General features: G+C 36.7%; 1 protein-coding gene across 2 annotated transcripts in view; it reads left to right on the top strand.

Moving 5' to 3' along the window:
• The window catches only part of LOC149804473 (endoplasmic reticulum lectin 1-like), a 54957-nt gene extending 47014 nt beyond the window's left edge, over positions 1 to 7943 (top strand). For both annotated transcript variants that reach the window (XM_089940688.1, XM_089940687.1), the window contains exon 14: positions 1005 to 7943. In XM_089940688.1, coding sequence (XP_089796814.1) covers positions 1005 to 1079 — 75 coding nt within the window. In that variant the 3' untranslated portion in view covers positions 1080 to 7943. The remainder of the gene's footprint in view (positions 1 to 1004) is intronic.
• Positions 7944 to 15779: the final 7836 nt, after the last annotated feature.

Below are 15779 nucleotides of genomic sequence, written 5' to 3'. Positions count from 1 at the left end.
GTGTGTATAGTTTGATAAGCTGTATGAAATGTGCTAGAGGTGTATATAGTTTGATACGCTGTATGAAATGTGCTACAAGTGTATATAGTTTGATAAGCTGTATGAAATGTGCTACAAGTGTATATAGTTTGATAAGCTGTATGAAATGTGCTACAAGTGTATATAGTTTGATAAGCTGTATGAAATGTGCTACAAGTGTATATAGTTTGATAAGCTGTATGAAATGTGCTACAAGTGTGTATAGTTTGATAAGCTGTATGAAATGTGCTACAAGTGTATATAGTTTGATAAGCTGTATGAAATGTGCTAGAGGTGTATATAGTTTGATAAGCTGTATGAAATGTGCTACAAGTGTATATAGTTTGATAAGCTGTATGAAATGTGCTACAAGTGTATATAGTTTGATAAGCTGTATGAAATGTGCTACAAGTGTATATAGTTTGATAAGCTGTATGAAATGTGCTACAAGTGTGTATAGTTTGATAAGCTGTATGAAATGTGCTACAAGTGTATATAGTTTGATAAGCTGTATGAAATGTGCTACAAGTGTATATAGTTTGATAAGCTGTATGAAATGTGCTACAAGTGTATATAGTTTGATAAGCTGTATGAAATGTGTTACAAGTGTATATAGTTTGATAAGCTGTATGAAATGTGCTACAAGTGTATGTACCATTTATACTCACTAATGAGTCCAACTGCAAACTGCAGTCAGCACATTATGGGCCAGCAGATCTGGTTCTGTGCAGTTTGTTAGGAGTAATCAATAGAACAAACAACATTAACCCTAATCTGCAGGCACATTATGATATAGCAGATCAGGATCTCTGCAGTTTAATTCAACTTTTTAGTGAGCATAAACTGTTGTTAGATGTTGTATGAAAAGTGCTATAATAGAATACCGTGCTTGTCATAAATAACAATAAAGAATGCATACCCAGATTGTGTGGTAATTCTCTGTTTTTGAAGCTGTTGTCTGGATACAATTTCCTGTTTAATTTCAGGTGGAGTCTCCAATATTCTGTGAACTTTTAGACCAAGCCGATGACAATGGACTATTTCCCAAGATAGAATTGTGATGAAAATAGCAGTAGTTTCCAAAATTCTTTTGTTTCCTTATTATCCCCTCACCAGGTTGAGAGTAAATATAGTTTTTTGACAGATCATTCATGTTACTCCATTCATACATTTATTTGCTATGCCCTCAGAATCTCAGACTATATTTCACCTACACGTTTGGAAAATTGGTATGTGAATGCATTTGAGATAGAGTAACTCAACCATACCTAAACAGGCCACTGTGACCTAAATTTCATGCTTGTGTGACATTATTTGTATCTGCTTATTTGTTACATACTCTGTATCTCAGAACCTTTTCACCAGCACTTCTGAAATTTGGTTTTTTTGTTTGTTACACTTCAACAATAGCAACTTTTTTTATACCAAAACCTGGTCACTGTCTTGATTTCATGCTTGGTAATTTTGGTATTTTCTGCTGTTCATTTGTTAAATCCTCATATTCGTTGACCTTATTTGGGGGCCTGAGGAGGTACAGACTAGAGGGGTCATTTTTACAGATCACTCACATTTCACCTCTGTCTGTGTGGGTTCAAGTCTTGGCTTGGCCAGTGTGGGTATGTGAGAAAGTTTGCTAGTAGCTTTCTTTGGGTCTATGGTTCTTCTCAGGTTCTTTATCCACCAATTTTGTTTATATATTATGACTCTTTTCCAAAGCTATGAGTTCAAGTGCTGATGAGAAAGATACCATGGAGCTCTGTGATATAGCCATTCATAATGAGTTTGTGGTCAAAAATGGCATTAAATCCACACAACCACTTGACCTTATTTCACCTACACTTATGCAAACTTATATTTATATACATATTAATGGGATTAACTCATCCATATTAAAACTAGGTTAATGTGATCTAACTTTTGTTTGAGTGACATTTATATATTCAGCCCTTTTTTATATTGTTTATAAAATCTCTAAACCTATTAAATCGCACAATGAAACCTCGTTTGACCCTGTGTATATTGACACATCTTCAAGACTTGTTTATTGTAGTAGTATTTCCTCCTCCACATCGTGGCTCAGCTATTACCTCAGACTCGTAACTAGTGGCAAATAGATTTTAATCATGTCAAAGCCAGACTGGGACAGCTTTCATGGTGTATCACTTTGTAAAGTTTTCATCTCCCACTGTCTCATAGTCAATCCTCCTTACCAGTCTGTATATTATTGGTTACTCTAAATGTGCTCCACTTGGTGAAGGGTATCATGTTTACGAGTCAACACTTTGTTATACAGTTGACTCATCCAATCAGCATTTTCTTTAGTAATCTTTAGACTACTGTGATCTGATGTAACAACATCTTGCTCTGTCTGTAAATCCAGATGTTCACAAGTTTTATAAATGCAGTTGCTATTGGTGTGGAAAAGTTTTAGTTGGATACAGTGTGTGATGAATATGCGATACATTTATTTGCCACATTAATCTGGCTTTGTTCCATAAGGACCATTTTTGTTGTTGTTGCTCTCACCATATTAATGGAAGGGGCATAGAGTATTACCCATGTCCAGTCCACCATGTTTTGTCACAAACCATTGTGTCCCATAACAATCTGTTATATGCCATTTAAAGTCCCAAACTATTTATTACTATTTTACTTTAGGAGAAAAAAATTTCTGTGATAGAAATTCTGCCAGGAACAAGAACGAGAAAAACAAATTATTAAAGTTGTGGAGTTTATTACCTTTCAAATAATGAATGTGAGATGTTCCATTTTTTCTTCGTTATTCAGAGCTAAAAAGAAATGAATATGTTATATGATTTTTTGTGTTTTTTTAAAACCCAAAAATGATTGGAGACTGGTTTGTCGTCCTCTGGAGAAAGTGTAATTAGTTCATTTCCCTTTCCCAATAATTTATACATCACCTTATTGCTTAGGGGTCTTTGGGTTGCAGATCACTGCCATCTTATCTCTCTCTGCATGGGTTTGAGTCTCAGGCTCGGCCAATGTGGGTACATGCCAGTAGCTTCCCGCAAGTTGGTGGTTCTTCCTCCACAGGTTTTAATGGCAACAATGTATAGCCTGTCATTTGCTGAAAAATGGTGTTAACTCCACAGCAATAACAGCAACAACCTTATTGCTTGGCTAATATACATATCAATACTGAAGATGAGACTCAATTTTCTTGGCAAATGGAAATGGCAAAGATCAGAAGAATGAAAGTGACAATTAGTTTTTTCCTTTTGGAGACTGACTACTTTATTCAGAAAGCAGAAAGCTTGGCCATACTTTCATAAAACATTTAAATTTTGAGTTTGTATAAAATTACAGATTTTGCCCTTCTATTTCAGTGAAAGGAAATAAAGTTTGCATACTACTTCTTGGAAACATCACATGAAAATGATTTGCCATTTCTTGGAATTGCTGAAAATTAGAAATAATAGTGCACTCATAGTTGAGACATTTTGTAAAAATTTGGCCCAACCATACAGTATTTCCAACTGAACTCGGCTCAGATTATTGGATTTTACAACATAATTATCAAATCACAGATGTTTTGTATCATGCTAGTTCAAGTTAGTCAAAATATTTAACTCTATTTATGTCTGAATTTTCAGTTCAAATGATAAAAAACTAGACGAGTTTTTGTAATGACGTGTAATCCTTTGTCCATCCAGTGGCCATCTGTCTCTCCATTAGCTCAAGTTTGCTATAGCAACTTAAGCCATGAAACTTGACATACAGCTTCATCCTAAATGAACCTGATAACCCTTGACCATCCAATATGACCATGCCCATCTTGACCATCCAATATGACCAAGCCCATCTTAAAAATCTTGCTTTTCCTTGTGAACAGATAGATGGTCATGCATTTTCACTAAAACACTTTTTTATGGGATGTAGTTGGTCCTCAGTGAAATGAGTCTGCATAAAACATGGACACCATGAAAATATTGTTATCACTATTCTACTTGAATAAATGGTCACATTTACATGAGGTTTTCACTTAAAGACTTCTTATGACTTGTAGATATTATATGAAGATGGTGATGATCCGACATGCAACATAACCAACATCATTGCCATCTTTACAATCTCGTCATTGCCCCTCCCCTTGAACAGCTTATTATACAGATTTGGTTTTCACTACAAGACTTTTAATGACTTGTTGATGGTATTTAATATAAAAAAGTGCCAATTTTACATCCAATATTTGCCATATGTACATTATTCAATTTATGATGATCTTACCTCAAAAATGACTGCCATGGTGGACATCTTGAAAATATTTGTATGGCTTTTTGTCCTGAACAGATGGATGTCAACATGTGCTTTTCAAAGGAACACTGAAACAATATGTAGCAGGTCCTGAATGAAAATCTTTCCAGTCTGACCTATAATGTGGTAACCATATTGGCAACCATCTAAAATACTTGAAAGAATGCTTGTCCTGACATGGGACTTTCACTAAAACACCTGCTGCTGTAATGTGTAATTAGTCTTGGATGAAAATGACATGGGACTAAAACACCTACTGTAATGTGTCATTGGTCTTGGATGAAAATGACATGGGACTAAAACACCTACTGTAATGTGTCATTGGTCTTGGATGAAAATGACATGGGACTAAAACACCTACTGTAATGTGTCATTGGTCTTGGATGAAAATGACATGGGACTAAAACACCTACTGTAATGTGTCATTGGTCTTGGATGAAAATGACATGGGACTAAAACACCTACTGTAATGTGTCATTGGTCTTGGATGAAAATGACATGGGACTAAAACACCTACTGTAATGTGTCATTGGTCTTGGATGAAAATGACATGGGACTAAAACACCTCTGTAATGTGTAATTGGTCTTGGATGAAAATGACATGGGACTAAAACACCTCTGTAATATGTAATTGGTCTTGGATGAAAATGACATGAGACTAAAACACCTCTAATGTGTAATTAGTCTTGGATGAAAATGACATGGGACTAAAACACCTACTGTAATGTGTCATTGGTCTTGGATGAAAATGACATGGGACTAAAACACCTACTGTAATATGTAATTGGTCTTGGATGAAAATGACATGGGACTAAAACACCTCTGTAATGTGTAATTGGTCTTGGATGAAAATGACATGGGACTAAAACACCTCTGTAATATGTAATTGGTCTTGGATGAAAATGACATGGGACTAAAACACCTCTGTAATGTGTAATTAGTCTTGGATGAAAATGACATGGGACTAAAACACCTAGTGTAATGTGTAATTGGTCTTGGATGAAAATGACATGGGACTAAAACACCTCTGTAATGTGTAATTGGTCTTGGATGAAAATGACATGGGACTAAAACACCTACTGTAATGTGTAATTGGTCTTGGATGAAAATGACATGGGACTAAAACACCTACTGTAATGTGTAATTAGTCTTGGATGAAAATGACATGGGACTAAAACACCTACTGTAATGTGTAATTGGTCTTGGATGAAAATGACATGGGACTAAAACACCTACTGTAATATGTAATTGGTCTTGGATGAAAATGACATGGGACTAAAACACTTCTGTAATATGTAATTGGTCTTGGATGAAAATGACATGGGACTAAAACACCTACTGTAACGTGTAATTGGTCTTGCTGTTGTGAATATGTTTAAAAACTATACCAGCTTGACCTTCAGGTCAAGTCATAGGTCTGAACTTCACTCGGGTTCTGAACACAGTGAATAGTACATACATAAATGAAAAAGGATCACAGCACTCTAAGACTGATTTACAGATAAAAGGTCTGGGCTTGGAATTTTTTGGCTCATGTACATCATAACATGCACAGGTATGAATGGATTTTTATCCAACTAAGTTTTGTGGTCTATCTAAAGAATACTTTAAATTATGCCAGATAAGTAACATTTCCTAAAACAAATATTAATAATAGATTAAACCAGACTTGGAATATGGGTATTTCTTGATATTATCTGCAGTAAGATCACTTTCAGAATTTTTAAGGCCAAAGGCTATGACAAAGATTGTGTTACTGTATCAATCCTAACATGTAAATTCAAAACAGATAAGAAAATATTTTTTTACAGGATATGATGTGTTGGGGTTTACACAAGATATTCTGAGTTGGTTTGAACATTTACTAAAAAAGAGTTAATAGTAGGGAAGAAATGGACTTAAATTCCTTTTGGCCCAGTGTACCAATCTCTTTGAGGAACTTTCGTTTCAAATGACATACAAGGACAAAATAGACTAAGATGTTTTATGAAAGTTTGGCCTGATCTGTTATGATTGTAAGCACAAGCAGATCCTGGTCAAAGCACAGTTTGTCTTCTTTATCATTTTCATATAGCACTAGATGATTATTTGAGTTGATTGTAAAAGATAATATGTACAGTCTGAATACTTATCATTCTTGTATAAGGCTTTGTGAGCATCACTCAATTTATGATAGTCTCTCTTGTTTAAGGCCTTGTGAGTGTTATTCAGTTTATGATAGTCTTTCTTGTATAAGGCCTTGTGAGTGTCAATTCAGTTTATATTTCTTTCTTGTATAAGGCCTCATGAGTGTCCATTCAATTTATAATATTTCTTTCTTGTAAAAGGCTTTGTGAGTGGCAGTGTAGTTATTTCTTTCTTGTATAAGGCCTTGTGAATGTCAATGCAGTTTATAATATAGTATTTCATTCCAGTATAAGGCTTTGTGAGTGGCAGTGTAGTTATTTCTTTCTTGTATAAGGCCTTGTGAGTATCAATGCAGTTTGTTAGTATCACATTGTCATTGTCAGGTTTATGTAAATAATCAAGACCTCTTTGTTTAGTACAGTAAAATGAAATTTGAGCACCCTTTGCTATGTTGTGACCTTCTGAATTTTATGACCAAACACATTGTGCTTGGATAAATTTTACAGTATAAAAAAAACATTGTACATGGACAAATTTTACAATATAAATGCACTAGCTTTAGTGTCCACCTACAAAAAACAACCAATGGCAGTGACTTTAAGGCACAATATGCTTCAAAAACTGTTATAAACAATGACATAGCAAAACCATATCTAAACATTTCTTATCATTTTTTAAACTTATGTAATCACAATCACAGTCAAGTCTACAGTGGAATGCAGATTGTTCTGAACCAAGATGCACAAAAAGGGGGAAAGTTTAGTCTGGTTACAAGTTTCCTTTGACGAACAAGGAAGAGTATGCAACAGGCTGTAAACCAGACTTAAGTACATGTCACAAATCACCACTGTAGTGCTGTAGACACCTAAATCCCTATTATGATTAACCATCTTTAAAGGAAGCTATCGTGGATACACATAGTTCAGACATATATATGTATATATTTGAAATGTTTATATTGTATGCTTATCTGTTGTAAATACCCACACAATGTCGATAACATCAGAGCGCAAGATCTGACCTTGCTTTCACTTATGCATGTCAGTTCCTGTTTGTCTTTGGAATTATAATACATAATGACTGGAGTGAATGCTGCCTTTGTCTTGAAATCTTCATAACTTATATGCATTGCCTGATTGGTTCTGTGGTTATTATAAAGGTTGCTTTATTGATATTACTGCTGTTAAAACCGGACATAAAATACCAAAGTGCCACAGAGATCACTGGCCATTTTTACTTTGGGAAACATCCATTTGTTTATTGTGTTTATCCATTTATTATTTAAGATGTTTGGTTGTAAATACATTTACTGAGTAAAGGTAACTGGACAGTTTTATGGACAGGATAAGAGTTACTGTAGTTAACTTTGTGCTTAAAAGCTGCTTGTGAGCATCAATTATAAGTTATAATGTTTATGATTTATGTATTTTTATTGCATATGAAAATTCTTTGAGTTTGAATGATTGCAATATTTAAACAAAACTATGAATAAACTGATAAAGAATAAAATATATATACATGAATTATGGGTATTTTTCCTTCTTAAACCCAGTGGAATTTTGGGCTTGAAAACAGGCCCTCCTGCCTGAAATCTTTTTTGACAGATTGCTTGTCTTGAGTATTTTTTTTATCAGGAGTGGCCTCAACACAAGTTTTACTGTCCATGTACAAGATTAACTTTTAAATTCTAAATCCAGAATTTTAACAACTGAAATATTTTGAAAAATGAAATTCATTTGTTGCTTTAACACAGAGGTCAGCAAACTATGGCCTGGAGGCCAAATCCAGCCCGTTGCCTCTTTTTATATGGCCCACAAGCTAAGAATGGATTTTAGATTTTCAAATTCTTTAAAAGTACGTGCTATAACAAACGGCTGACTGCAGAGTTTTGTGACATTGTGACTGAGGAGGTGCGAGAAAGGCCATATCGGGTGCTACTGTAGCTTCGCATTTACATGCTGATTGGTGGCGGCCTCTGCCATGATGTTGTGACACTGTGCAGTTATAATTCAGCAGCGTTTTCCAGTGCCCTGTGTTTGCTGTTCTGTGACGTTTTGTTCTTGTTTTCTTACCCGTGCATATCCATCAGGTCACTTTCAAAACCAGAAAAGAAGAGAAAAGTGGACTTCGAATGTCATGTTTTTAAGGCAGAATGGAGTGTGGATTATTTTGTTACAGAATTAGATGACAAAGCACTGTTTTCTGTGCAATGACACTATAGCTGTACAAAAAGAGTACGATATTCGGTGTCATTATGTGTCAAAGCACTCAAAACAATATTCTCATCTCACAGGAAAGCAACGATCAGAAAAATTGGAAACTTTAAAACTGAATATTTCATCACAACGCAATTTCTTCATGAAAATGAAAAATGAAAATGAGGCTGTAAACTAAAGTAACTTTATGAGTAGCTCATTTAAGGAAGGAAAGCTGTTTACTGAAGGTGAGTTAATTAAATCATGCTTGATTGTAGTAGACAAAGAAATGTGTGCAAAGAACACAGATTTATTTAAATCTATCAGCCTTTCGTCAAGAACAGTTGCTCGAAGAGTTGAGGAAGTTGGGACCAACATCATTAGCCAATTGAATAACAAGACAAATGATTTTGAGTGGTTTTCCTTGGCTCTTGATGAGCTGACAGACGTTACTGATACTTTTCAGTTGCTGTTGTTTATTAGAGGAGTCAGTGCTGAGTTTGAAGTGACTGAAGAATTAGCTTCTATGAATAGTCTGCGTGGAACAACTACTGGCAAAAATATTTTCAAGGAAGTTGAGAAAACGTTAACAAAGTACAATTTGAAGTGTAATCAACTAAAATGTGTCACAACTCATGGTGGTAAAAATATGTGTGGAAAAGGGAAAGGCTTAGTTGTAAATATTTACAAGACTTGTGAAAATGCAAGGTGTTCAAAGCATATGGTTATTCATTGTATTATTCACCAGCAGGTACTTTGTGGGAAATATTTGAATATATATATGTGTTCTTGAACCAGTTATGTCAATGGTGAACTTCATTCGCTCTCGTGGATTTAACCATAGTTCCATGATTTTTTGTCAGAAATGGAAGCTGAATATCCTGACCCTATCATACAGCAGTTTGATGGCTCAGCAGTGGTAAAGTTTGAGATTTTTTAACTCAGAGGAGAGATTGAAATTTTTTAAACGAGAAATACTTCTCTCAGTCACTATTATCAAACAGTGGATGGCTTTGGAAATTAGCTTTTGCTGCAGATATCATAGGATTTCTTAATGCACTCAATTTTAAACTACAAGGCAAAACAATGCTCATATGTGAAATTTGTACTGCGGTAAAGTCATTTTAATGACAACTGACGTTGATGAGTCACAAGTCATGTCAAGCTGCTTTGTGCATTTCCCATGCTGTCAAAAATTAAAAGAAGTGAAATCTCCATTCCCACACAAATTTGCAGTGGATATATTTTGTGAGCTCAAACTACAGTTCCAGCAGCATTTTTCAGATCTTGATGCAAGTGCAGTAAGCAAGTGCAGTAAGCATTTCCATATTTCAAAATCCATTTGAAACTACAATTGAGGAGCTTCCACCTAACCTTCGACTGGAAGTGATTAATCTACAGTGTGATGACATGCTAAAAGGCAAATTTCAAGAGAAGAGTCTAACAGAATTCAATAAATGTCTTCCAAGTGATGAATATGGTCAATTAAGATCATATGCTCGGGGATTTATATCTATATTTGGCAGCACCTACCTGTGTGAAAAGACATTTTTAAAGCTGAAATACGTAAAATCTCAGTACAGGTCAGCATTAACAGATGAACATTTACAATCAATTTTGATGATATGGAGTACTAACTTTGAACCCCAATTTGGAGAAATGCTATCTCAAAAAAAGCAGCTGCATTCTTCTCATTAGTAGAGCTGTATTTCAAACAATTGTGTATTATTATGTTACATTTTGTTAAATAAATTTGTGAAAAATTGTTTTTTTTCTTGTTATTTATATAAGTCAAGTGACATAAACATCCTTTAGTTTAACCCTTGGCCTGCGAAGCCTGAAATATTTATGTGCTCCTTTACAAATAAAAGTTTGCCAACCCCTGCTTTAACAAATCATTTCATGTTAATACATATTACTTTCCTCTGCTTAGGCAAAAATGGGTGCTGTTCTTCATTGCTTAAAACACTCTACACACACGTGACTTGTGCAGTGGCCTCGCTTTTTGTGGACATTACACTCGAACCCACCAATCATGTACATTAAACATGAACCCAAACTCAGATTTTGCCATGGTAATTATGATACATTCCATTTTGATCAGAAACACAAATGAGTTCTATAAATAACCATAACATTTTTGTAGCAAGTATACTTATCCACAATCATATTAATGTTTGACATTAACTACACCACCTCTGTAATCCAGCCCTTCAGTAAACATTTTAAATTTTTATATTCCTGACATTTTACCATAGAGACAAACTCTTACACAAAATCTCCCAATACATAGGTGGCCATCCATCAACCAGGTGTTGACTGGTTTAAGCTGAGCAATACATTGAGGATGCTCGCATTTGTGAGGAGGTGTGGGAGAGTTTAATGGCATCGTGATATGGTAAGTATTCTCCAAGAAACAGAATTTACAAAAGGACTTACTTTCTGGATCAAATATATTCCTTGACCACAATAATGTTAGGCCAAAGGAGGAGGAAATTCATGAACATTTTACCTCTACCTTTTGTGGGAAATATGAATGGATTCCTATGGGAAGGATAAATCACTCTCCTAACATAAGGACAGCACAGATAATAGTCATGTGACCAGTCATGACAAAAAAAGGATCAGAAGAACAGGATTACTTTTCCTTACCATGAGAAAATCTTTGCAAATCCAGCCAAAGTGCTAAAACCACACTTGTGAGGAGGTTGTGCTGGCATCAGCTCAGTTTGGAGGTTTTTATTCAGTTTTCATCTGTACAATATTAAATTTCTGAGACAGAAACAGACCAGAACATGAGAGTCAAAAACATTGTTCTGATCATGTGAGGCATATCAGGTCATTCAAAACCTTAGATTATGCTGAATAAATTAATTACTTCAGCCATGATGCCAGAGTTTAAGGGTTTCAATGGTCACATCGGCCATGATGCCAGAGTTTGAGGGATTCTATGGTCACATTGGCCATGATACCAGAGTTTGAGGGATTCTATGGTCACATTGGCCATGATGCCAGAGTTTGAGGGATTCTATGGTCACATTGGCCATGATGCCAGAGTTTGAGGGATTCTATGGTCACATTGGCCATGATGCCAGAGTTTGAGGGATTCTATGGTCACATTGGCCATGATACCAGAGTTTGAGGGATTCTATGGTCACATTGGCCATGATGCCAGAGTTTGAGGGATTCTATGGTCACATTGGCCATGATGCCAGAGTTTGAGGGATTCTATGGTCACATTGGCCATGATGCGAGAGTTTTAGGGATTCTATGGTCGCATTATGCCAGAGTTTGAGGGATTCTAATGGTCACATTGTTCTTCAGAAGAAGTCTGCATCTTGGTAAACTGTATGCATTAGTAGATTTGAATCTAAAATGATTTTTATTGTATCGCTGTTGCTGCACAGGTACTACTGAAGCAAATGGACAGAAGTCATTAGGCTAAGTTGAACCAAGTCAAAACCCACAGAAGATTCCCTTTGGGGAAACAAAGTGAGGGATCATGGCCTATTTATGTCAAAATTTGTACAACAGGACATAATTATGGTCTATATCCCCTCTATCATGATGCCTAAATGTGTAAAACACCACGGAGCAGTAGCCTCTGATAGTGATAACAGCTAATGTTTGTCCTAAAAGCCAGAGAAAAAGCTAGACATCTGAAGAAACAAGGCATTCAAAGGAATAATGCTGTTGCTTGTGCTCCAGTCTCCAAAAATTTAGTCTTTTGGAGGTGGGGGCTAAACTAATTTTAATGTAAAAATGACATTTGCTGGTACTTTTCCAGGTGGACTACATGATTTCAGAACACTGGATCACCTAATGGACACCCCACAGACACAATGTCTAGGCATAATGCCCTTCATTCTTTTCGTAGGGTGCAACCTAACTGAGTGGGATGTAATTTTGGGGCAAGAGATGGGAATCTAGCAATGGCAACAGGTATTATGTTATTGAAATATGTTTACCCCTCCAACCCCCCTACATTTTAGTATCAGCCATACCATACCTGTTGCTATTGCACAGTTGAATTTGTCAGTTTGGTGTGAGGTTGATCATCCCACAACTGGTAATTCAATACAAACACAAGGAATACCCACCACCACTTAAGAATAGAAGACTATTGTTGGATGGAACCCGTGTGGACCACTTTCTGAATCATGACAACTGGGTCATAGTAGAAAATGCTTCAGTTTGGTTAGCTAACTGAGCAAATGGTAAAAGAAAAAAGTGTGAGAGTGTCAAAATGCAGCTTTCATCACATCAGACAAATAAGTTAGACAGGCCCATGTATTAAGGTCCCTCTCAGTAAATGACTGGTAAGCTCTCTTGATGGTTAATGCAATCCACCTAGAAACTGTGGAAGCTGAAATATTAGTTGAATCTTTATTGCAAAGTAAAAGATACTTCTTTTCTTGTCCCTAAACAGGTTGCCAAATAAAACTGTAAAGCTCTAACTGGAAGTCTATCCTGATCAGCCCCAGCACAGTTATGGCTGAGGCTGGGAATCTTAACTGGGAGTGCAGAAACCAATGGAAGCTGTTATTTTTTTTATTAAAAAAAACAACGAAAAGGGGTTGGTAAGGGAAAGAAACTGACTTTTAATTCCCACTGAACCAGATACAGCCCCACTCAATGGATAGTGCATGAAGCTCACTCCTTTGTCCTCAAGAAAATTGGCTTGAGGTTCAATGGGGGGATGGTTATTAGGAGACCACAAGACACAAGATTTAAGTTGAGCATTAGAATGCAAGATTAAGGTTTGCTAAGTGAGAGACTGTCCCAGTGATTGAGCCCTTCAAATACCTGAGTGTGTTGGGAATGGCTGCTTGATAGCCCTTAACAGTAGAAAACAAGCATTGTTTTTCTTCAAAAAGGTCAAGAAGAAAATCTGCAACTGTCCTCATGGAGGGAAGCTGAGAATTACACGTTTTCTACTACACCAATCACAAAATATTCTCCATTTGGCAGCATAAACTTTACATGTCATACACCTTACATGTCATACACCTTACATGTCGATCTCCTGGACTGAACGATGTACTTAGAAATTTGATCAAAAATTTGTCTTTGCAGTGAGATCATCTGAAATGAACCAAGAATGAATGTGGAGAATCTGTGGGGTGTTGTGTAGTAGAGGACCCTTGTACAGGAGGTCCCTCCTCTGAGGTAAGGTCCTGGGTCAATAAAAAGATTACTGAATGATGATCACTGTAGTGGAGTGCCTGATTTTGTGTAGAACCTGTTGGAACATACTGAAAGCAGGGAAGGCGCAAGCAAAGAGATGATCCCATTTCAGGCTGAAAGCATCCACTGCTCAGGCCCTCTGGTTAGGAAGTGAAGAAATGTAAAAGGTGAACTTGTTGTTTAGCTTGGTGGCAAACATGTCAACTAAAAGAATCCCCCAAAGTTGGAACAGGGAACAGGGACTCTGCTACTCATTAATGGAGTGACCATTCTATAAGGAATATCTTTCCTTTTCTTGACAGACTGTCCACCAAAACATTCTGTGTGTGTGTGTGTGATTAGGATTTTTAATGTAGGTTTAACAATTTTTCAGTCATATCGCTACGATATCTGCAGTATGGCAGTTCATAGTGATGTCTAGCACTGGGGCATCAAGCCGCAGACATGTAGCATGGTGTCCCACCCAGTGACACTATCCTGACACCAATACGACCAGTCCTAACACTAACCTCTTAATGCAGAGCGCCTAGAGAGGCATCTGTTAGTACCATTTTTGTAAGTCTTTGGTATGACTTGGCCAGGATTCAAACCCATGACCTCTTGCTTCCGAGGCAGACGCTCTAACCACTAGGCCACCAGAGTGGTACAAAATATTTTTGCCAGGAATGAGGCAAACTTGGAAGGCAATTCCTTCTCAAAGTGCCCAGTTAAGGAAATTCCAAACCTCCATGCAGAAAGAGGTTGAATGTGTGCCTCCTTGTCTTCTGGTGTATGCCACCACATACAAGTCATCAGTGACCACCACACAGCGACCACTTATTTGGTGGACATCTGCACTTATTTCCAGATTGTTAATGTGGAGGGTAGGTTCTTCCTGGGACAATGAACCCTGAAGAATCTGTCCCTGAATTTGTTGCATCTGCAAACAGGTAGGATTGGAATTTGTGGTGGTGCATGAGGATTCTAGCCAGAAACCGGTCTGATTTTTTCCACCAAATCAAATTATGGTAGAAATCCTGACTAGAGAAATCAGAGTATTCAGAGGGCCTCTGTGCAGTATCCATACTGTCAAAAGGACAAACCTGAGAGGAAGCAAGTGCAGTCTGCCTAGAGGAAATAGGTCAAGCAAAACTGCAGGTACTTCCTGTGTAGGAAGATAGACACATGGGTCACACTGAGAATGGAAAACCTTGCTTCCTATCCCCTTTATTGAACTGCCTCAGAAACTGTTGCTTCCTGCAATTAGACTGGGGCTGAAACTGTTGCTTTTGTTTATCCCCCCTCTCATGCAGCTAATGATCATCTTTCCATTATGGCTGAGAAGGATTCAGCCTGAATGCAGGTGACAAGGCATGCTGGAAAGGTGGTTACTGTGCTGCCTGCTTCTGAATATCCTCTATTCTACCACTTAGCAGCAATGGCATTCCAAAGGGCATAGACCACAGAGTCAAGGTAAGATGCAGCTACCAAATTTTTCAGTAAAACAAAAAGTCAGTAGCAGTTCCAGATTAAGCATCAAAGAAGTTTCCAAAATATTCCACACTAAATTGGAGTTGGTGTGGAAAATATTCCTATTCACTTTATAAAATGCAGGGTTGTCATTTTCTCACCCATGCAACAGAGAAATCTACTTGTTCTGCTAACCTTACTTTTCTTGTCTCAGTCTAGTCATCTCAGTCAAGGTGTCCACATCCTCAGAACTACTTTTAAAAAAAAGAAACCCTTGTTGTCTTCTGCTCTGCCTGACGTAGTTGTACAAAAATCAAATAACAACAGCAACAAATCTATAACAAAAACGTAGTAACTTAAGGTAAATCCATCTTTGAGAACACACAATAAAACCCAGAGAGACAAAGACACAAACACGATGTCGAACTTTTTGGTATTATGCTATTTCGTTCCACACAGCATGGTCAATTTTATCTATATGCAGGCCTAGCTCAGTACATTTCTCAAGTCAGCATCATTAAATGTAGC

The sequence above is a fragment of the Sinohyriopsis cumingii genome, chromosome 2 (genome assembly GCF_028554795.1).
Source record: "Sinohyriopsis cumingii isolate HCF-2022 chromosome 2, ASM2855479v2, whole genome shotgun sequence".
NCBI lineage: Eukaryota > Metazoa > Mollusca > Bivalvia > Unionida > Unionidae > Sinohyriopsis > Sinohyriopsis cumingii.
Note: the sequence above shows the minus strand (reverse complement) of the source record. Positions and strands in the feature narration are given on the sequence as shown.